This window comes from Phocoena phocoena, chromosome 4 (assembly GCF_963924675.1).
Source record: "Phocoena phocoena chromosome 4, mPhoPho1.1, whole genome shotgun sequence".
In the NCBI taxonomy this organism is placed as follows: domain Eukaryota; kingdom Metazoa; phylum Chordata; class Mammalia; order Artiodactyla; family Phocoenidae; genus Phocoena; species Phocoena phocoena.
In genome coordinates this window covers 51910848-51935283 of record NC_089222.1, presented here as the reverse complement: position 1 = coordinate 51935283, position 24436 = coordinate 51910848, and the positions used below count along the sequence as shown (strand labels likewise).

The window sequence follows — 24436 nt, the reverse complement described above, 5'->3', positions numbered from 1 at the left end:
CCAGCCATCTGCTGCACGTGGTGGGATGTCACTCCAGGACCTTTTGCTTCAGATATGTAGGATCCCCTGTCCAATAAACCATTGATGTCCCTGTTGCTGTATCCAGCCTCTTTCATTAGTTTGGAGGCTGGGCAACTACAAGGCTTACAGACCTGTGGGGTGCAACCCAATAACTACTTAGTCAGAATAAATAAGACGTAAACTAAGAACATGATGACTGTGCAATTAGGAAATGATGTAAAGACACATATTTATAAAACCTGGTGACCTAGATAGCCCTCTAGCCTAGATAATGAATGAATGGGGTAGTTCATAGAAACATGGATTCACTTCTGATGAGCTGATGACCTTGTTGACAGTGACCATTTCAAAGCAATTTTATTTTTTTAAATGGAGATCTCGGCCTTTTTTTTAAAAAAAATAAATTTATTTAATTATTTTTGGCTGCGTTGGGTCTTGGTTGCTGCGTGCGTGGTTTCTCCAGTTGCGGCACGCGGGGTCTGCTCTTGGTTGTGGTGCGTGGGCTTCTCATTGAGGTGGCTTTTCTTGTTGCAGAGCACGGGCTCTAGGCATGCGGGCTCAGTAGTTGTGGCTCACGGGCTCCAGAACACAGGTTCAGTAGTTGTGGCACGCAGGCTTAGTTGCTCCACAGCGTGTGGGATCTTCCCGGATCAGGGATCGAACCCGTGTCCCCTGCATTGGCCGGTGGATTCTTAACCACTGCGCCACCAGGCAGGTCCCCCAAATCTTATTTTGATTAATGGATTGTAGTTATTGTGATTGCAACACTTAGATTTTTTTCACCTTTCTAATCAAATAGAAGCTGTATTCATTTACTAGGGCTGCCACAATGAAGCAGCACAAATGCAAATGGGTTGTCTTGCAGTTCGGGAGGCTAGAAGTCAAAAACCAAGGAGTCAGCAGGGCCATGCACCCCCTGAAGCCTGTACTTGGACCTTCCTTGCCTCTTGCTAGCTTCTAGTGGTTTGGGATTCCTAGGCTTGCAGTTGTGTAATCCTCATATGTATTGTTTTCTCTGTTTGTCTTAACTTTCAGTTTCATTTTGATTCTTTTTTCCAGTAAGCAAAACTCAGACTCCATGCCCCACCCACTTCTCCTCTCACGCCAACCGTAAGCTGCTGCCTCGTTCACTCTGTGGCAGTCAGCCTCTGGACAGGACCATGGCCCTGATGCAGGCTCCAGGGAGCCCCAGCCCTGGGCAGACCTGCGCACTGATCCTGATCTTCACCGTGCTCCTGCAGGCGCTCTGTGTGGCCGTGACTTACGTGTACTTCACCAACGAGCTGAAGCAGGTCAGTACAATGCGCACGCTCTCTGAACAGAGGCTCTGGGCAACCCTCCGGTTAACTGCCTTTATTGGCTTCTCTGGGAAGACTTTACAGAGGAAGAGAATCCTCTCTTTCTCTGTCTGGGGACCCCAACTGCTAATGCATATCATTACTGAGGACTTTGCAAAAGCGAATTGAAGGGACTCTGTGCACAAAGTGCAGTTACAGAACTGGCTCCACCAGTTACGAGCAGATGCGGGCAACAAAACTCCTGAGGTAGTTTTGTCTTCAACAGAATGTTATAATATTAACAGCTGCCATTCATTGAGTGCTTTCTGCTTAATGCTTTATAGTTCTTGACTCAAATTCTTGGGAGTGAGAGGAACTGCATCAGGGCAGGACTGTATCCGCTTTTGCTTTCTGTGACACATCTAGGCGCTAGCACAGCGCTCCCACATAGTAGGTGTTCACTAAACACTTGTTGAATGAATAACCAGCCTTCACCAGTGTACTGCCAGGACAAAGGGAGTAGGGTGGAGTTGAGGCTTAACCGAAAGCCAGGCTCTAAACCACTTGTAATAATGCTGTTTTGTGTTCCAAATGTGGCTAATTCCAGTGGATTTTGAATGCAAAATTACTGAAAATAAGCCAACCCCAGGTTTTGGCTTTCTGTGTACATATTATTTTCATTTAATTTTTTTTATTGGAGCATAGTTGATTTACAATGTTGTGTTCGTTTCCGCTGTATGGCAAAGTGAGTCAGTTACACATAGACATATATCCACTCTTTTTTCTTTTTTAGGGTTTACAAATCTTTCTTTAATGACTCTTTAAAAATTAGCAAAACTGGTTCTACTGAAATAGAATGATATCCTCTCATAAAATTTTTAAAATTTTTATTTTCTTTTAAAGATTTGTTTGATGTGGACCACTTTTAAAGTCTTTATTGAACTTGTTACAATATTGCTTTTGTTTTATGTTTTGGTTTTTTGGCCATAAGGCATGTGTGATCTTAGCTCCCTGACCAGGGATTGAACCCTCACCCCCTGCATTAGAAGGCAAAGTCTTAACAAGTGGACAGCCAGGGAAGTCCCTATCCACTCTTTTTTAGATTTCTATTCCCATATAGGTCATTACAGAGTATAGAATAGCATTCCCTGTGCTATTCAGTAGGTTCTTATTAGTTATCTATTTTATATACAGTATGTATATACAGTATGTATACATCAGTATGTATATGATGTATATATATATGTATATGTCAGTCCCAGTCTCCCAATTTATCCCTCTCCCCCATTCCCCCCTGGGTTGTTTTCTACATCTGTGACTCAACTTCTGTTTTGTAAATAGGTTCATTTGTACCATTCCTTTAGATTCTACATATAAGCAATATCATATGATATTTGTCTTTCTCTGTCTGACTTCACTCAGTAAGACAATCTCTAGGTCCATCCATGTCACTGCAAATGGCATTATTTTGTTATTTTTTATGGCTGAGTAATATTTCATTGTATACAGTACCACATCTTCTTTATCTATTCCTCCATCGATGGACATTTAGGTTGCTTGCATGTCCTGGCTATTGTAAATAGTGCTGCAATGAACACTGGGGTGCATGTATCCTTTCAAATTATTGTTTTCTCCAGATATATGCCCAGGAGTGGGATTGCTGGATCATATGGTAGCTCTATTTTCAATTTTTTAAGGAACATCCATACTGTTCTCCATAGTGGCTCTATCAATTTACATTCCCACCAACAGTATAGGAGTTTCGGTGTATATTTTGACTAATTGTATATTGTATAGTAGGGAACTTCGAGCTGGAAGGAATTTTGGATACCCCTCGTTGTATAAATGAGACTAGAGACTGCCAGAGAAATGACTTACCGAGTTAAGGCAGAAATTTGGAAGCAGAGCTGGACCCAGCTCAGCTCACAGGGAATGCTTCTCCCGTCACAGCAGGGTGCCAGCAGGGTTAACCTATCTCCCCCTTGTGCTGAACAGCACCCTGCTGTACGGTGACAATGCAACATCAAATCTGTCAGCTGGGCAGGAAATGCAAGGCTAAGGGTCTTGGACAAATATAAAGTAGTGTTTATCTGTTAAGGAAATAAATGCGGTTTGCATATCCTGTGGAGTATAAACTTTGCTCTCAACTGGTTGGGAATTTCCTTTGGAAATGAAGTGAATAAAACAAGAGTCAACAAGTAATTATACAAATGATCACTACCATTAGATGGCCAGTAAAGTCAGCTTTGTTATAGGGCAATTTCAAAGAGCCTGTATTTGTAAGAAAAAAAAATCAACGTGATTGTAATCATGCCTTTTAGTTCTACGTCTGCCTGAGAGACTGGAATGCTGCTGTGTTTCCCAGTTTGGAGCCAGCATGTCCTAAGCTTTGTTAACTTTGCAGTATAAATAGTGAGTCTGTGTCTCCATATACAAGAGGTTCCCTCAGTTTGCTAACGTTACAAGTTGGCCTCATTTTAAGACTGAATCAACTCGTTATTTACTGATCTGAGTTATGCAATTGTCTGTGTACATGATCAAGTTTCTTTGAATTCTATAAAAATGGAAATTTCAAAGTTTAACATCTCCCCACGTGCACACATTTTTCCTGATTACATGTTTATATGTGTACACTTCTGTACAGACATGCAGAAGAATTTATTAAGAGTATCAGAAAGAAGAGAATTAAGAGATATTGAGCAAAAACTGTTCCAGAAACTTTCAAAATACTGCCCTATTTAATCCTCATAACAATTCTATAAAGTAAATACAATTATCCCATTTTATAGATGAACAAACTAAGACTCAGGGAAGTTAGGTAAAAGGTGAAGCCCAATTTTGAACCCAGGCATTAAATAGGGGCTCAGTAAATGGTAACCATTGTAATCAGCATTGAGAAGTCTCTTGGAGTTGTCACCCTCTTCATCAGGAATTTATGCAAGGGAAAATGAATCTGAATCTCTTTGGGTGACTGTGTAGAGTTTGGAAAAGCATATTCAACACAAGTATTAATTTTCTAAATCAGATCACAGGTTTCACTCTGGCAAGCAAAAATTTGCAGAAGATACAGTGGGCAAGGATTATAGGGAGTGTGGGTTGAGCCAGGCTGAGGGATGTTGGATTGGACCCTCACAATTAAGCCTGTAGACCTGCGAGCATGAACAATAAATATGGGCTTAGCCTCTAAAGTCTATGACTCTGAGAAAGTTTTATGACAAGGGGACTACCTATTGCTGTGGCATTATAGACGGGGAAGACAAAGGAGAAGGAGACCCTTATCCACTGATGTCCGTAAATGATCCTTTATGCTATTTGTGGTTTGCAGAAACTGATTGTCAGAGACTAATGTCTGGGCAGCAGAGAGGGTCAGTGCTGCCACCTTGAAGTCTCTGAGCCAGCCAGCCAGCAAAGGAGTCCACCCTGCTGACTTCAAGCCCTGCCAAGGACTGGTTGGCCCTGGCCTAGACAGTCCCACTGTTTGTGATGGCAACAGCAGCAGTTGAGTGGAATCCACTTCTCAGAACCAAGGGCAATAGCCATCTCTCTCCTTCTAGAGTTGTCTAGATAAAAATAGCACACTCATCCCCCTGCACCCAACACCCAGATGTGGTTAGCAAGAGAACAGCCCCAGCCTGAGAAGTGCTGTAGGAAATTCAACCTCAAAGTGTGAAAGGATGTAAAAAGGAAAGGGGGAGAGAGACATCATATTAATCATCATTAATCATTCTTGGAATAACCATAGCACCACCTTGCCCATGTGTCGGTTACCTGTGTTGGCCTAGGTCTGTAGAAGAAACTACTAAATATGAAACATGTGGGGATGGGATGCAGAGTGGCTGGGGCTTTCTGTTGTTCAGAAGTCAATGTGGGTTGGCCAAAAATTTCGTTCAGGGTTTGCTCTTGAAAACCCTGAACGAAATTTTTGGCCAACCCAATATAAGCATAAAAATATCTAGAAGGAGAAATAAGTTGTGATCTTTAGAGGGTAGAATTATGGGTGCCTCTTTTTAATTTTTCTATATTTTATCAAATTTCTACAGCTAATGTTGTAAAAACATCTATGCTATCCATATGATTTTCATACAGATCTAAAGTGCATGACATTTTTGTATAGTCTTAAGAGAAAACAACCATATACAAAATTGCCCACACCCAGTCTAATCTCAACCCTGTAAAAAAAGAGATCAGGGCTTCCCTGGTGGCGCAGTGGTTGAAAGTCCACCTGCAGGGGACACGGGTTCGTGCCCTGGTCTGGGAAGATCCCACATGCCACGGAGCGGCTGGGCCCGTGAGCCATGGCCGCTGAGCCTGCGCGTCTGGAGCCTGTGCTCCACAGTGGCAGAGGCCACAACAGTGAGAGGCCCGCATACCACAAAAAAAAAAAAAAGAGATCATCCAAAGGTTAACTAGGAGGTGGAATGAGGGTGAATCAGAGGGTTTTATTTGTTTTACTTTAGAAAAGTATTCTATAATTTTCTATATTTTCCAGGCTGCCTGTGTATCCTCAGCGTCTTTAGGCTTCATTCAATCTGGGTTAACACTGGAGTCTCACTAGCTTGTCAGACTCCCTCCCACGTCTACTTAGGACCTTAGTTTTCAAGGTTCTCCCTCCCCACCTCCTGAAAGTGTTTCTGGAAAATCTCCAGAGGGTCTCCAGAGGCCAGCAGTTGGTCCTGGCCCCTGATCTCTTCCACCCTCTCAAACTCCACTTGACTTCACAGGGGCTGGCAGCTACCCTGACTGCCTGATCCCAGCACCTCTCAACTCTGCCCTGTCCTGTCCCCAGCCTCAGCCTCCAGGGCCTCAGCCCTCTCATGCTGAGATAGCTTCCAACTGCTGTGAAGTAAGATGACAAGTTGCTCCCTCCATTCTGTGTCATGCACATTGTTTTGTCCCAACAGGTTACGAAAATTAGTTAAGCCTGTTTATTCAGTTTCATCAAGTCAATGCCTGGCCAAGGCACACCCAGTCCTGCTGGGCTGGGAAATGGCAAATACAACTGTTCTTCCTGGAACTACCCTTAGGCCTTGTTGGTGAATCCAGCTCTTCTTCCCTGATCCTCTCCTCAGTTTGCTAGACATGCTCTTCTATTTCTAAATTGAGTTCCTTCCTTGGAAAGGCTTTTTAAGCTCACATAAATTGCAGATGAAAATTAATGTCTACAGTAGAAGAACATGGAGGTGGGTAGGATCAAAGGAATAGTGTCTAATTTCATCGCCAGTCATAACTCAGGTGGTCCCAGCTGTCACCCCCACTACATCTACTAGGCGAATGTTTTACTCTTGGAATTTTAAAAAGGAAGAAAGAAAAGAAACATTTACTTAAAAGTAAATGAATGTTCTATGCCAGAGTGTGGGGAAGGAATTAATTATCTCAGGTTTGTCACTTTTATGCTTGAGAGACCTGATCAAATGTCCAGGGAGTACATGGCTGACAGTACAGACCTGCATGATTCTGGCTGAAAGCTCCTGTAAATATTTAAGTTATTTTGATTTGGAATGAGATCATCTTTCTACAGGAGGGAGCAGATCATCGTTAAGTTTGATCTTTCCTTCAAGCTTTGAAGTCCCCTAAGTTCAAATAACAGATGAAAATGGCTATTTTCCCATTTATTTCCCCAGAGAAAGGCAATTCAATGGACTTGTAGAGAGAAATAACATCTCCTGAATCGCAGTTGTTAAAAATGAAAACAGGAAAAAAAAAAAAATCTGACCTTGCATGAACATCCTGTTTTTCTTCGTAAGATTAATCAGTTGTCATTCTAGAGTGCTCTGGGTGGTTTGGGGTGTGTGTGTGTGTGTGTGTGTGTGTGTGTGTGTGTGTGTGTGTGTGTATAACATCAAGCACAGACTTTGTTGGCAATGATCTAGGCCACTGTAAATGTTTACCCTCAATCAGAAGAAGGGAGCAAACCTTCAAATGGTGTTTCGAGTCTCTGCAGGTAAATCCCTAGCTGGTGTGGACATTCAAACGTCTAGTGGCAACGTAGTCTGGCTTCTGCCGTCCAGAGGTGTAGAAATCACAACAATAACTAGAATCTACTAAGACAATCAAAGCTCAGATCAAGAAACAGAATATTACCTGCACCCTAAAGACTTTGGCTAATTTTTTATTTAGGATCCCGGAATGTAAACAAACTCCACTGCCTACTTTGTACCTGGTGGGTTTCTAGCTGTAGGATGGGAGTCACGCTATGTCAGAGCTGGAAGGAACCTCAAAGATCACCACAGTGAGCCAGCTCAAAATGCAGATGAAGAAGAGATGTCGAAGAGTAGAAGCAATTTGTTGAGGGACATACGACTGCTCAAGGGCAGGGGCAGCAAAGGGCATTGTGACCCTGGATGCCTGGCCCACACCTGTTTCCCTTCCACCACATCGAACTGCTTACCTTTATTCAAAGGACAAAGGACGGCATGCTTACTTTTACTTCAGGCAATGAGCTTTGCCAAGGTGCTAAGACTTCTCTGAACCCGTCATCAGCTTCTGTTGTTTTAACTTGTAAATGAACGAAAAGAAAAAGCACTTGTGCATAATATTGCGTTATATTCATCTCAACCCAGATGCAGGACAAGTACTCCAAAAGTGGCATAGCTTGCTTCTTAAAGGACGATGACAGTTCTTGGGATGCCAGTGATGACGAGAGTATGATCAACCCCTGCTGGCACGTGAAGTGGCAACTCCGTCAGTTTGTTAGAAAGGTAAGTGAACCACGGGGTCGCTTTACCAGCAGGCATAGAAGGTCAGAGGAGAAGGACTATTTTAGATAAAGTTTAGAGTCCTTATTTTGTAAGGGAGGAAACGGGGGCCCAGAGTGTTTAAGTGATTGTCCCCAAATTCACTGAACTAGGAAAAGATGGGACAGCACCAAACAGTGGGTCCTGATCAACTCGTGGTCTAGAGTTTATTCCTCTCCTCCAGAGACCTCCTTCATCTAGTCTAAACTTTTTATCTCACCTTGTGGAAACTGAGGCACGGACAGAGCCATGTGTTCCAGGTCACACGACGATAAAGGACGTGTGTGATTTCTTTTTTTATTCAGAAGACAAAAGAAACCAAACAATGGTGTTTTATATTCTTCCCACATTGTTGTTCTCTGTTATTTTTTTCTCTCCTTTTTTTTTTACAAACCCTTGTGTCACCACATTGTTGTTCTCTGGAATTAAGTCTGTTTATTTTTGTATGCATATAGAGATGAAGAAAGAGGAAAGGAAGAGGGAAGAAAGAGATACTTTGAGAAATTGAAGGTGATGACATCTCAATTTGCAGTTAATAAATGACACATTACAAAATATTTTCTGTTTGTGAAAGTTGCTTAAATAGAATCTCCAGCAGAAACTTTGTTAGCTAACAGTTTATTTCACTAAATATGATTACTTAATTATACTTTCAGTGACAGGACATGTCAAATATAGTTTCTTCTCTCAGGCTGCTTCCTTATTTGTAAGATGGCATTAATAACGTTTACCTTCTGCGTATCCGGAAAGGCCAGCTGTGAACACAAACATGAAAATTGTAAACTTCATTGTTTAAAAAAACTACTGGGGACATTCCCAGGGTAGGAGGAGGATGTGTTTTAAAGAAATGATTGTAAGTCTATTGTCTGGTTCTCAGTGTGCCCTTCCATAGAAACAGTGTTGTGTCGGTGGTTAGGCTCTGATTTATAACCCTAAGCAGTCCTCGCAGTAAAGCCCAGCATCACCTGTGATGCTATTCCTATGAGAAATGAAATCAGACTTCCACCTGGTTGTCCTAGAAACACATCTGCTCCACGGGTGCCCTGGAATCGTGGGCAGGATACCTGCTGCACACAAGCTGTCCTGGAGCAGCTGGGACTCCATTGCCCCAAGTGAGAAACACCAGGAAAGATCCAGGGTTCGGGAAGTGTCCTGAGGAACCTGAGGAATGGGACCCCACGGTTCCTAGGATTAGAGGGAGCATGGCGAACCCACTGGTGGCAGAGGAGAGAAACTCAGAACTAGAGTAGAAATCTGGAGACCGAGGAGGGAGCTGGATGCTGGGCCTGGGAGTGGGGAGATGAGAGAAGCCGTGTGGGTGGGCTTTACAGGTCTCTTTCCTGCTCTTCCCCCGTCCCTCCCATTCTCACATCCTGCCACTGACTAGAGAAGAGAGGGCACACAGCGGTGGATGAGAGTGTAGGAGGGGAAAAGAGTTCCCCATTTTTCCAGGCACTGTGAAGTGAACAGACAATTTCCCGTAAACATCCTATGCCCATTAAGTGTATTATCTCCCTTAATCCTCAAACAGCTCTGTGAGGAAGGAATCGTTATTATCTTCTTTTTTAAAAAAAATAGATGAAGAAATTAAAGTAGTTCATATGAGTAACTTGAGTAAAGTTTCCAGGGCTGCTAATGAACAGATGTGAATCCAGTCCATCTGATTGTACTACAATCTTTTTTTTTTTTCTTGGTGGCACCGTGTTAAGGGCCGCACTGTAGGACTTACCCTTTTCCCTTTCCTCCTCCTCCTTTTTCCTTCCTTCCTTCCTTTCTGGCCCAGAATGAGAGTGAGAGAGCTAATGTGCTGAGGCCACCCCTCGCTTCCCTTCCCAAACGCCAGTGTCCGTTGCCCTACAGGCAGCCCCCCATTATCTGGGGTCAGAGCTTTCGACAGAGGAAAAAGAAGAGAGCTTCTGATTTGGAGCAGGAGTGCAGAGGAAGGGAGTTTCTGACGGTTGTATAATTAACAACAGTGACGGGAAAGGTGGGCAATGATGGGCAAAGCCCCCAGGGGTGAGAGAACTGAGTGGAGAGGCGTGTAAAGCCATGGAGGAGTCACGTCAGGGTCGGCTCATTTAACAGAAATGCTAGATTTCGTTCTTTATTACTGGTTTTCCCCACTGGTTAGCACAAAGAAAGTGACGTGAAGTGTTTAGTGAGATATGGGAATTTGGTAAAATATCTTTATGTTGAGAATGTCTCAGCCACGTTCTCAGAAATGAGAGAGTGACATGGTGCTACCAGGTCACCGCTGGATGGGCTGTGCGTGTCTGTGGGCACCATGAGAGAGAGGGAGTGTGCCTTGCACCTTGAGTCTTGGGTATGTCCGATAATTTAAAGCTCCTGGACTCTGACACAGTGCCTTTATACACGTATGCATGCAGCGACACACACACAATGCACTATACACACACACACATGCAGACACACACACACAATGCACTATACACATGCACGCCTGCAGGCACACACACTCAGAAAGTGCGGTGACATGGCTACCGCATCCGTCGGCCAGAAGGAGACCTGGGGAACATTAGGCTGACCTAACTTGGAGAAGGATAACTCCTTGCTCCTGTGCTGCTCCAGGTGCGGCCTTTCAAAGACTTCATCCAGAAACAGAAGTCTCCCGGACAGAGGACCATCCTTCCATCCACAGTAGGGACAGCTGCCTCCGTATTCATCCCAGCTCCCACCCTGCCCCCCACACTCTATGCTTGGACAACTTAAAGCTGCCTAGGTTGATATCTTAGGTGGAAATTTTCTGCTGGGCATCAGCAAGAAGAGCCACAGACATTCTATAGTCAGTCTAAATGCTTAGGGAAATTAACAAGCTTTATTCAATACTATTTGCAGATCATTTTGAGAACCTATGAGGAAACCATTCCTTCAATTCCAGGTAGTATTCTTTTTGTTGTTATTTTAATTTTCTACTGTCAAGCCCTGGGATAGGGTGAATAGCTCTCCATCCTCTTTCTCTCCGCTCCCATCCACACACCCCACCTCTGACCACTGCTCAGTGTCTCAAGCTGCTTGATTCTATTTCCCTGTTTGCATTGGCAGCTAGAAAGCTCAGAAGCAAATCTGTGACCCACCTAGGGTCTGAACTTCGTTTCATCGGAATTTTATTCTTCCAACGTGGATTTTCCTTTCACCTCAACTTCTTGGATTATTTATTTTTACCTTCTAATGTGGGTAGCTTTCTGGAGCATAGCTGGAAAAAAAGGGCTCCAAAGTTACCCATCTTCTCTGCTTCAGACCGCCCCTAGGCTCGAAGCCTTTCTTTGTGCAAAAGCCTCTTGCTCCGTCATCTCTTTCCCAGCAATCCTTCTACGCCCCCGAAATCCTCATCCTGCAGTCCTCACACCTTGGCTATCTCCACTGATGGTCACCAGCCTGCTCTTGACCCACAACGCCCTTCATTGTTATTGCCCAGGCCGGCTTCTCTAGTCCTGCAACTGGCTTCTTCCATTCCTGGATTTTCACGTAAACACCTCCTTCTCATCCTCCATCCTCATCACCGACTCATCACCTCTCAGAGAGAACTTCCCTGACCAACTTTCTAAGTAAGTTCACCCACATCCTATTTTTTCTATCACACTTACCTTGTTCATTTCCTTTGATTGATATATATATAAATCAAAGGAAAATATATAAATATTCTGTTTGTTCTGTCTGATTCTCTACTAGATTAAAGATCCACAAAGACAGAAAACATGCCTCTTTCTCTTACCTCTCTATTCCTAGACTTAACTGTACACCTCAAGCCTAGTAGATTCTCTCTTATCCCCCTGGTCCTTACCTGCACTGCCTTTGGTGTGTGTATTCACGTGCATGAGTGTGTGTGTATTTTGACTGTGATGAAATTCACGTAACATACAACTAACCATTTTGAAGCGCACAATTTGGTGGCCGTTAGTACATTCACATTGTTGTGTCACCATCCCTCTCTACACAGAAAGTTCTTAATACATATTTTTTAAATCAATACATAAGTAAATACAACTGATGAATTAAATTTGCTGCTGCTTTGCATTTGGCTCACCATAGCCCCATTTTCCCCTGTTAATAATCATACCAGCCTGCATACGTGTACCAGAGACTTACAGTCCTGGGGTACACCAGCCTGGCAGAGAAGAATCAGTTTTTTAATAGATATTTTATTAATGATGTCTTCCTAATTTTCAGCTATCCTTTTCCATTACAAGTAAGCTTCCTCATCACTTGACAATACCCACCATCCTTTATTAAATGTGCTTTATTAAATATGAAGGCAAGACCTGGTCCCAGGGTCTAAGCATTCTTTCTGGTCATTCCCCCAAAGGCAAAAACAGTATTAGGAATGTTGAACACTACTTCTCTTCTAATGAGGAACACCAGATCCGTGGTCTACAGTAGATGCATGTACTATTTTCAGTGTTGGAAGAAAAATACTCTTTTTTATTCATCCCAGTGGGGCATAGAAATCATATACTCCTCAGTATACCAAGATGTATCCATGACACCCAGATATACATATTCACAGACTTCTTTTCCAGGAACTGTTTGCTATAGTCAGTAGGGGAAATGTCCTCTCTTCAGAATTTGCTTTTAAAGCTAGGCTTTCCCATATACTTGCAATGACCTCAAATGCAAGATATTTGTAACTGGATTCCATTACTGAATATTTTAAAGTGTTATGGTCTAGGGGCAGTCAAGGCATTATGAATTATTTATCAATGGTGGTTAAAAGTAAAAACCTTGAAAGCTGAGCATTCTGAGAGTAACATGTACTTCCGAGCTGTGTTTGGTTTTCAGTATCCTGTACACACCCACCTATCCTGAATAAGTGACAACACCAGATAGATGGAGAGACTCCTTAGCATTCCTTCCTTGCCTATGAAATTTTATCACCTCCTTTCAGTTTCTTCTACTACTAGCCTAGATTAAAGCTTCCTGTTCTCAGACCTGATCAATTACAGCTGTCTGCTAACTCGCCAATCTCCAGCCCTCTCACTTTCTACCCATCAAACCTTACTATGAGGTAGTTTAGCCTAAAGCACAACACATATCTTTTTGCTTCCCTGATCAAAACCTTCCAGAGTCTTCCCATGTCTGTAAAAATTCAAATCTCTTAGTCTAACATTCAAATCCTCTATAGTTTAAATCCTCATTCAAGCCTGAAACTGAACTCATCTGATGCCTGTGTCCCAGGAATTCTTTGTGCATCCTGCCTTGGGGACACTATTCTAGATCTCTGGGAATGCCCTTTTCCCATTGCTGTGGGTCCCAAGCCTCCCCAGCTCCACCCATTTCAGAGAATTGTCCTGCCCCTCAAATGCTTTCTTGCATTCCTTTGTTTATAGTTCTTTCTCCATCTTTCTAGAAGAGTGTCAGGTATAGATGTGATGGGCACTTTGGTTTGCTGGAGTACGTGAATGAAAGGGCCTTAGTCCAAACCCCCTCCCCTGACCTCAGCTCTCCAACAAATAGGAATTTTTCCCTCCCCTGAACACCCATCACCCTTCATTTCTATTTCTTATAGGTTAATTTTCACTTTCTAATTTGTGTCTTCCCTAAAAACTGTAAGTCCCTTGAGGGCTCAGTCAGTGTAATTAGTGATTAATCTTTGAAGTCCCTGCGGAGCACTGCCTTGTCCCTGGACATATTTGCTTGATGAAAATGTATAGTTTATCTCAACAACCAACGTAAACATCCTGGGAAGTTTGAGCTGATTTTTTTAAAGAGTAGTTATTTTTAGTCTTTCAGTCTGCTCCAAAGTACTTCGGATGGTGGTCAATAAATGTTATTTATTTGTTATGATCTAGTGCATCAGTGATTTTTATGCTCATATACCGGTTATCATGACCATTATGTCATTTCATATTCCCTTTGGGAGGTGAGGGAAATGACTGTTGGATACCAGTTTGTAGCATCTCTGGACAATCGTTATCACTGCTACTCCTTTAGAGTAGGTAGTATCTAGCAGGAGGAAAAAATAATTGAGATGATAAAAATTGGTATCACTCTGTTTCTATATATAACTCAAAGTGGAAATTTGCCATTAGTTCATTTTAAATGCCTTAGCAGGAATATTATAAGTCCACAGTTTTGTTGTTATTATTGTAGTTTAGGAAAAGGGTCAGAATCTTCACTTTGTTATATTCTAGTTGAACCTTACCCCTGAGATGCCGATAAATTTTAGCCCAAGTTACTGCTTATCCTTCCCATCTAAAGTACTTTTCAAATTCAACATAGGCTGAAGTGGACTGATTATAATACTAAAATGTAAATTGGTTTTATGAAAACCCATATAATCAACTTTGGGAACCCAGTGTGCTTACAATGATAAGATTGATAAGAGCTGTGAACAGCAATGTATCTGAGACATGTCTGACAAGTGCTGATGATTCTTTGTCATTTCTCTTTTAGAAAAACAGCAAAATATTCCTCACCTAGAAAGAGAAAAAGGTCCTCAGAGGGTAGCTGCTCACATAACTGGGACCAATCGGAAAAGCACATTCTCATTTCTAAGTAAGAGAAACAATGAATTTATGGTTTAAAAGAAGGGAATGGAAGAATTTGTTCCAAATAATTTATTCTTTGAACTTGTATCAGAAATGTTTATATGGCTATCTACAAAATGCTCAGTAGTAATCAAGTCTCAGGTTGACTCTTTTCAGAAGCAAGATTACAAGATGAATAGCTTAGTTACTGCCCTGGCATAACTGGCTTCAGGAAAATTCTGAAGTGGAAGTGGGAGAACTTTGAGTTTCCCATGCCCCCATTTTTGCTTTTCTTCTTCTTTTTTTTTTTTTAAAGTAATTCCTCTCTCTTTCATCAAATCTTTCTCCTCTTCAAAGGTTCTAAATCAGTCATCTGTTTTCCCCATGAGTCACCAAGGCCTCCCAGTGGCATTTGTATTAGGTTGAACCATAAAATGTTGGCCAATATTTGACCACTTTGCATTTACAGAAATGTCAGTTTCATATGATTTAACCAAATAGGTTAAGCCTAATTATTAGCTGTAGAAAAGGTGTCCATATACTGCTGTGGTTGGTGCATGGGTCTTGTAATCTAAATACCCACATTGGAATCCCAGCTACTCCTTACCTAGTTCTTTGTTTTGAGCAAATTACTTAACACAGTCAAGCTTCATCTTCTTCATATACAAAGTAGAGATAATCTTTAACTCATAAAAGGGTGAAGATTAATGCAAAATGCTGTTGCACTGTAAGTACTCAATAAGTAGAACTTTTATTATTGTAAAAAGTTTTGTCCCAGGTTAAAGAAATTTCAGTCATCAGTTAATGAATGAAAGGTTGTTGGGGGTTTTTGTTGGTTGGTTGGTTTTTGTTTCTTTTTTCTGGGCAGTTGCCTTCATGGTATTCCTGAACTCATGTTTTGTAAATCATTGACATGTTCTGCCTATGAGTGAGATCGTTATTTCACTATTCCTGTTTACTATTCATCAATTAATATAGTTGTTTTCAACTCTTGAAAAACTCAATTTTGCGTCAATCATAGAGATGAACCCAAAGTTTAAAAGAGTATCATATCTTAGTAAGGCCCATCTTCATTCAAAGTCTTTGGGATCTGAAGATCTTTAAATCTGGGCTCTTTTTGCCAAACCTTGTACCCTGTCTTATTGGACAGTCATTTCTAGCCTTCTGCTTGGATGGTGCTTTTGACACTGGGTTAGAGAAAGACCAAGGAGGAATCCAAAAAGACCTAAAAGAATAGCAGGAATTTATGAGCTCTAGGCTTGAGGAAATAGATATGTTTCTTTTGGTTTCCTTCTACATCGTTGATCTGAGCTCACCAGCACAGGAAAGGAGGCAGGGGTCCTGGACAGAAATTCTTCGCAGGAGTAAAGATTGCCATCTTAGTGAACCATTCCCGTGCTACTATTCAAAGTAGATGAGGTACAAAAAAGTAGGGGACTTCCAACAGATCACAGTGATACGGGAGCCTCCAGATTTCTATATGACTAGAATTTAGAATCCTTGGAAGATCGAAGGAGCAAGAAGTTTTATAATAGATTAAAATTCTTTACAATCCCAACCAAGAATTGGCTAGCCACAGCTATTGGGAAACTTCTTGTTTTGCTACAAGCTAACTTTATTTTTCTCTAAACTTCATCCCAGGCTCCAAGAATGAAAAAGCTTTGGGCCAGAAAATAAATTCCTGGGAGTCGTCAAGAAAAGGACATTCATTCTTGAATAATTTGCACTTGAGGAATGGAGAGCTGGTTATCCACCAAACAGGGTTTTATTACATCTATTCCCAAACATACTTTCGATTTCAGGAAACTGAGGAGGTTTTGGGAACAGTTTCAACAGAAGAGAACAGAAAGAAAAACAAACAAATGGTACAATATATTTACAAATGCACGAGCTATCCTGATCCCATACTGCTGATGAAAAGTGCTAGAAATAGTTGTTGGTCTAAAGATTCAGAATATGGACTCTATTCCATCTATCAAGGTGGAATATTTGAGCTTAAGGAAAATGATCGAATTTTTGTCTCTGTAACTAATGAGCAATTGATTGACATGGACCAAGAAGCCAGTTTTTTCGGGGCCTTTTTAATTGGCTAAATGATCTGCAAAGAAAAAACAGTGCCCCCAGAGAGACCTTTCACTTTTCAGAGTGATACACTGTGAAAAGACTGCAAAAGAGCTGACAAAAGAAGGCAGCCTGAGCAGAGCAGCCTCAATCACGAGACTCTACAACACAAGCATTTTTGGTATCTCTGAAAAGTGACCAACGTATTCCAAGACAGAGAAACTGACAAAAGACCTTCTGAGACTCTACCTGATATCAGCTTGCTAGCAGAAATCTAGAAGGTTCTCAGTTTACAAACATTTGCGTAGCAATTAACGTCTTCCGCCTTAACCGTCTACTCTTGCGAAGATACCAGAAGACTGAAAGTTCACGGTCAGGGTATGCAGTGTGCCAGGGGAGTTGGTGCAGTGTGGGGCCTTGTGCGAGTTGTCCTGTACCCTCGTACTCTTGGAAGTAAGAAAATTCCATTCGAAATCGTATCATTTCACTAAACAAATTAAAGTTATGTTTAGTGAACAAGGAACTATTTTCAGTTGGCCAAAAAGTTCGTTCGGGTTTTATGTAATCATATGTAAAAATCCGAACGAACTTTTTGGCCAACCCGATATTTCTGAATGGCTTGTGCTTTTCATTCCCAGAAGTCAGGCTGACCGAAAGCACTGAAGGTATTTTTGATAAAAGACTCTAAAATGAATGATAAGCTAATCAGAAATCGGGAATTTGGCCCCTTGTGAGCAGGAGAACTGGGAAAGTGGGAAAAAAAAAAAACTGTTTGATAATGTAACTTAAGGATGGGCAAGAATTAATTATGACTCTATATTTTTATACTAAAATTTAAAAATGTGTTTCTTTTTCAATAAAAATGACGTTAAAATATGTAGTTTTTGTGTATCTAGTACTAATGTTTTATAGTAACAAGATTACTAATGATGGGGAAAAGGAATTCTTATCTCTTTTTCATGGTATCGTTTATCTGACATGTGTTACTGAAGAAAGAAAGAAACTGCTCACTTTTTATATAATGTGATTAAAATATATCAGTCCTTTATAGTTAATGCTTTTGTTATAGGTTGAATTGTGTCCCCACAAAAGGTATGTAGAAGTCCTCCTCCCCAGTACCACAGAATGTGACCTTATTTGGAAAGAAGTTGGTTGCAGATATAATTAGTCAAGATGAGGTCATAGTGGAATAGGCTGGGTCCTTAATATTGTATAATGTGACTGGTGTCCTCATTATTTAAAGAAGAAAATTTGGAAACAGGAACAGAGACACACAGGGAAAACTCCATGTGGCAACAGAGGCAGAGATTGGAGTGAGGCAGTTGCAAGCAAGGAGCTCCAAGGATTGACGACCATCACCAGAAGTTCAGGAGACAAGAAAATATTCTACCCATAGCCTCAGAAATCTACCGACACCTTGACTTTGGACTCCTGGCCTCAAGAACTGTGAGAGAATAAATTTCTGTTGTTGAAAGGCACCCAGTCTGTGGCACTTTGGTTCAGCAGCCCGAGGAAGCTAATACAGCTTTGTACACTATGTTCAAGAGATCTATTTTTACCGATGCGCACAGATATCACCATCTATATACTTTTCTGAAATCTTTAAATTTGGCCTTTCATAGTTTGATAGTGGGATTCAACTGTAGTTTAATTCATGTGTGATGAGCTAGGGATGGAATTTTATCTTTTGCCATATCAGGGACCAGTTGTCCGGCACTGTTCATTGGCTAGTCTACTCTTTCCCCACTGATTTTAAGGTTTAATATCATATACCAACATCCCAGGGGGTCTGTTTCTGTGCTCACTTTCTTTTCCTATTGGCCTGGATGTCCGTCCTTGCACCCATACCATCCATTTTTAAAAACTGTGATAAAATACAAATAACATAAGATTTACCATTTAACCATTTTTGAGTGTACAGTTCAGTGGCATTAAGTACATTCACACTTTTGTGCAACCATCACCCCATTCATGTCCAGAGCATTTCATTATCCCAAACTAAAACTTTATAACCATTAAACAATAATTCCTCATTTTCCCTTCCTCCCGTCCCTGGTAATCACCATACTACTTTCTTTATGAATTTGACTGTCCTATGTACCTCATGTAAATAGAATTATGCAATATCTGTTCTTTTATGTCTGGCTTATTTGACTTAGCATAATGTCTTCAAGGTTCAATCCATGTTGAAGTATGTGTCAGAATTTCATTTCTTTTTTAAAATTTTTTTAATTTAAGTACAGTTAATTTACAATGTTATGTTAATTTCTGCAGTTCATTTCTTTTTAAGTCTGAATAATATTGCATTGTTGGAAAATACATACCACATCCTGTTTATTCATTTATCTGTTGATCATACTCTGGCTTTAGTGGTTGCTATTTGCTTTTCTATAAATCTTGATGTCTTGTATGTATGTTCTCCTTCTTTAGTCCTCTGTTTCAAAATAGCATGGGCATTTTGGTTTTTAACTCACAAACTTTGTGCAACGTAAGTATCTTTCATTATGACATTTTCAGGCAAAGTTTAGAAGGAAAAATGTTACATCTGGCAGTTTAAATAAATATTCTGGGGAAAGCCTCAAATTACATTCCAAATACAGTTGGTACAGTGTCAGAACTACATGTAAACTTTTTTAAAATAAATTTATTTTGTTTATTTACTTTTGGCTGCGTTGGGTCTTCGTTGCTGTACGCAGGCTTTCTCTAGTTGCGCCGAGCAGGGACTACTCTTCATTGTGGTGCGTGGGCTCCTCATTGCAGTGGCTTTTCTTGTTGTGGAGCACGGGCTCTAGGCGCGCGGACTTCAGTAGTTGTGGCACGCGGACTCAGTAGTTGTGGCTTGCGGGCCCTAGAGCACAGGTTCAGTAATTGTGGCGCACGGGCTTCGTTGCTCTGCGGCATGTGGGATCTTCCCGGACCAGGGCTTGAACCTGTGTCCCCTGCATTAGCAGGCAGATTCTTAACCACTGCGCCACCAGGGAAGTCCCTACATGTAAACTTTTTGAACAGTCTGAATAATGACTATTGCCACCCAGAAGGAAAACAGCCCATTTGAACTAACCGGGGAAGGAGATAGGAAGGAATGAAGGAAAACAGTCAGACTTCTTAGATTTTATAAGATGGGCTCATAGAGCTATTGAGCTATGGATATGTGATATTCTTTAAGACAAGGGAGGAAGGACCCCAAAGATGATTTAGAGATCATTAAGCCTTCTCCCTTGGTATCAAAAGGTGGGAATCTATCACTTCAGTTTTAACAGAACAATTCTTGCCCATTGCTGTGTGAGTGGTGCCACCCAAAGCCATGGGAGCAATGCTACCAAAGCTATAGAGGCCAGACCCCTGCCCAGCAGAGCCCTTGGGCAAGGCTGCCTCTGCCTAGATGTCAAAGAATGGAGCCGTCTAGAGCTGTGGGCATCCAGCCTAGGCAGAAGACCACAGAGTGGATGAGGTTACTGCAGAGAGCCCCTGCCAGGGAAATGCCCAATGGAGCCATAAGGGTGTGGCTGCTCCCATGACCCCAAATCAGTAGAGCCACTGGTATGCAATTCCAGACAGGGAGAGCTGCAAGCATGCAAATCAAGGCAGTGAGAATTGCTCCCTGGACGGCCCCCAGCAAAGCTGTGGGGCAGGGATGCCCCAGTGTGCACGAGAGGTCATTCCCATATCCCAGGGGCTCTGGCAGGCAGAGTATCGGGTGGAAGATTATTCTCAAGCCTTAAGATTTGATGTTTGCCTCGTTGGGTTTGGACTTGCTTGGGCCCTGCCACCCCCTTCTTTCCCATTTCTCCATTTAGGACTGGGAGAGCTTACCCTATTGCCTGTCCTGCCATTGTATTTTGGAAGCACATAACTTGTTTTATTTCATGGGTTCATAGCTGGAGGGCAATTTACCTCAGAATGAATCGTACCTTGAGTCTCATGCACATCTGATTCAGGGGATATGTATATGAGACTTTAAACTTGGACTTTTGAGTTAATGTTAGGAGACATTAAGACTTTGGTGACTGTTGAGATGGAATGAGCATATTTGGCAAGCAAAATGGACATGAATTTTGGGGAGCCAGAGACATAATGCTGTGGGCTGAATGTTTATTTCCCTCCAAAATTCATATGTTGAAATCCTAATGCCTTATGTGATGGTATTAGAGCTGGGGCTTTTGGAAAGTGATTAGGTCACAATGTGTCCACCCTCACGAATGAAATTAATGTCCTTATATAAAAAGAAGCCTGAGATAGGTACCTTATCCCTTCTGTCATGTGAGGATACAACGAGAAGTCTGTCACCCAGAAGAGGGTCCCCAGAAGAGGGTCCCCACATGACCATGCTGGCACCCTGATCTTAACTTCTAGCCTCCAGAACTGTGAGAAATTAATTTCTTTTTTTTATAAACCACCCAGTCTATGGCACTTTGTTATAGCAGACCAGATGGACTAAGACATTCTCCAGTCAGAAGACAAAAAGTGGTTGAATGAATTAAAAAATAAAATCCAGCAATATGCTCTCTACAAGGGACTCACTTTAGATTTAAAGATATACGTAGGCTGAAAGTGAAGGAACGGAAAAAGATATCCTATGCAAATGGTGACCAAAAACAGCAGGGTTGGCTACACTTATATTAGGCAAAATAGACTTTAAGTCAAAAACTGTCTCTATAGACAAAGAAGGTCATTATATAATGATAGAAGGTCAATTTAACAGGAAGATATAGCAATTATATGTACATATCCAACATCAGAACACCTAAATGCATAAAGCAAATACCAACAGATCTGAAGGGGGAAATTGACAACAATACAACAATAGTAGAGACTTCAATATCCCACTTACAATAATGGACAGAACACCTAGACAGAAAATCAATAAAGAAACAACTGACTTTGTTGTTTGACAAAACACTGATGAAGGAAATTGAAGATGATACAGAGAAATGGAAAGTTGTCCCATGTTCTTGGATTGGAGAATTAATATTGATAAAATGTCCATACTACCCAAAGCAATCTACAGATTTAATGCAATCCCTATCAAAATACCCATGACATTTTTCACAGAACTAGAACAAATAATCCTAAAATGTAAATGTCCATAAAAGACCCCAAATTGCCAAAAAGATCTTGAGAAAAAGAAGAAAGCTGTCAGTATCACACTCCTGACTTTAGACTATACTACCAAGCCACAGTAATCAAAACAGTATGGTACTGGCACAAAAGGAGAAACATAGATCGATGGAACAGAATAGAGAGCCCAGAAAAAAACCCACATATCTATGGGCAATTAATATATAATAAAGGAGGCAAGAATATATAATGGAGAAAAGACAGTCTCTTCAATAAATGGTGCTGGGAAAATTGGACATCTATATATAAAAGAACAAAATTAGAGTATTTCCTCATACCATATACAAAAATAAACTCAAACTGGATTAAAGGGGGCTTCCCTGGTGGTGCAGTGGTTGAGAGTCTGCCTGCCGATGCAGGGGACAGGGGTTCGTGCCCTGGTCTGGAAGGATCCCACATGCCGCAGAGCAGCTGGGCCTGTGAGCCATGGCTGCTGAGCCTGCACGTCCGGAGCCTGTGCTCTGCAGTGGGAGAGGCCACGGCAGTGGGAGGCCCGTGTACCACAAAAAAAAAAAAAAAAGGATTAAAGACCTAAATGTAAGACCTGAAACCATAAAACTCCTAGAAGAGAACATAGACAGAACACTCTTTGACATAAATCACAGCAATATTTTTTTTGGATATGTCTCCTAAGGCAAAGAAACAAAGGCAAAAATAAACAAATGGAACCTAATTCCATTTAAAAGCTTTTGCACAGCAAAGGAAACCATGATGAAACGAAAAGACAGCCTACTGAATGGGAGAAAATATTTGCAAATGATATGACCAAAAAGGGGTTAATATCCAAAATTATATAAACAACTCATACAACTCAATATTTTTAAAAAACCAAACAACCTGGTTAAAAATGGGCAGAAGACCTGAATAGATGTTTTTCCAAAGAAGATATACGGATGGCCAACAGGTACATGAAAAAATGTTCAACATTGCTAATCATCAGAGACATGCAAATCAAAACCACAATGAGATAGCACCTCACACCTGTCAATGCTTCTATTCCACATAGTACAGGAAGTCCTATCCAGAGCAATTAAACAAGAAAAAGAAACATTAAAAAGCATCCAAACTGGAAAGGAAGAAGTAAAATTTTCTCTGTTTGCAGATGACATGGTCATATATGTAGAAAATCCTAAAAACAACAACAACAAAAAAAACTTTTAGAACTAATAAATGAGTTCAGCAAATTTGCAGAATACAAAATCAACATAAAAAAGTAAGTCACATTTCTATACAAAAACAACAAACTATCCAAAGAGGAAATTAAGAAAACAATTACATTCCCAATAGTAACAAAAAGAATAAAATACTTAGGAATTAACTTAACCAAAGAGATGAAAGATTTAATATTGTTAAAATGTCACTTTTATGCTAAGTGATCTACAGATTCAGTGTAATCTCTATCAAAATCCTCGTATCATTTTTTACAGAAATAGAAAAATATTTTTTAAATTTTATGCAGAACCATAAAAGACCCTGAATAGCCAAAGCAATCTTGAGCAAGAAGAACCATGCTGGAGGCATCACACTTCCTAATTTCAAAATATATTACAATAATCAAGAACAGTGTGGTACTGGCATAAGGACAGACAGGTGGACCAATAGAATAAAACTGAGAGTCCAGGGCTTCCCTGGTGTGCAGTGGTTGAGAGTCCGCCTGCTGATGCAGGGGACACGGGTTCGTGCCCCGGTCTGGGAAGATCCCACATGCCGCAGAGCAGCTGGGCCCATGAGCCATGGCCGCTGAGCCTGCGTGTCCGGAGCCTGTGCTCTGCAACGGGAGAGGCCACAACAGTGAGAGGCCCGCATACTGCAAACAACAACAACAACAACAACAACAAAATAACCAAAAAAAAACTAACTGAGAGTCCAGTAATAAATGCATACATCTTTGTCCAGTTGATTTTTGACAAGGGTGTCAATGCCCTTCAATGGGAGAAAGAATAGCCTCTTTAATAAATGGTACTAGAACAACTGAATATCCATATGCAAAAGGATGAACGTGGACTTCTACCTTAACCCATATAAAAAATTAACTCAAAAATGATTATAGACCTAAATATAAGATCAAAAACTACAAAATTCTAGAAAACATACAGGTAAATCTTGTATTTGTATTTGGCAATGGATTTCAGATATGACACCAAAAGTAAGAGCAACAGAAGAAAAAAAATAGACAAACTGGACTTCATCAAATTAAAAACTTTTGTACATAAAAAGAACATTATCAAGAAAGTGAAAAGCCAACCTATAGAATGTGAGAAAATATTTGCAGTTCACATATCTGATAGGGGGCTTAACAGCCGGACCACATAAAGAACTCTTACAACTTAACAACAAAAAAACAAACAACACAATTAAAAATTGGACAAAGATCAAAACCACAATGAGACATCAATGTATACGCATTAGGATGGCTACTATCAAAAAACAACAACAAGAGATAATAACAAATGTTGGTGAGGATATGGATAAACTGGCACCATACATTGCTGTTGGGAATTTAAAATGGTGCAGCTGCTGTGAAAAAATTGGTGGTTTCTCAGAAAGTTAAACATAAAGTTACCATATTACCAAGCAATTCCACTCCTGAGTGTATTTCCAGGAGAAATGAAAATAGATACTTAAACGAATACTTGGATGTGAATGCTCATAGAAGCACTATTTACAATAGATCAAAGGAAGAAATAATCCAAATACACATTTTTATTTAGATGAATGAACAAACAAAATGTGATATATA

At 40.9% G+C, this 24436-nt stretch overlaps 1 protein-coding gene across 2 annotated transcripts; it reads left to right on the top strand.

Moving 5' to 3' along the window:
• The first annotated feature begins 1181 nt into the window (after positions 1-1181).
• TNFSF10 (TNF superfamily member 10) lies at positions 1182-16666 on the top strand. 2 transcript variants are annotated; one of them, XM_065876848.1, is made up of 5 exons: positions 1182-1313; positions 7859-7996; positions 10889-10931; positions 14444-14545; positions 16159-16666. In XM_065876848.1, the coding sequence occupies exons 1-5, from the start codon at positions 1182-1184 to the stop codon at positions 16608-16610; spliced, it is 867 nt and encodes a 288-aa protein (XP_065732920.1). In that variant the 3' UTR covers positions 16611-16666. The 2 variants fall into 2 exon arrangements, with proteins under 2 accessions (XP_065732920.1, XP_065732921.1); XM_065876849.1 differs by lacking the exons at positions 10889-10931; positions 14444-14545 and having other exon boundaries at positions 16159-16194.
• Positions 16667-24436: the final 7770 nt, after the last annotated feature.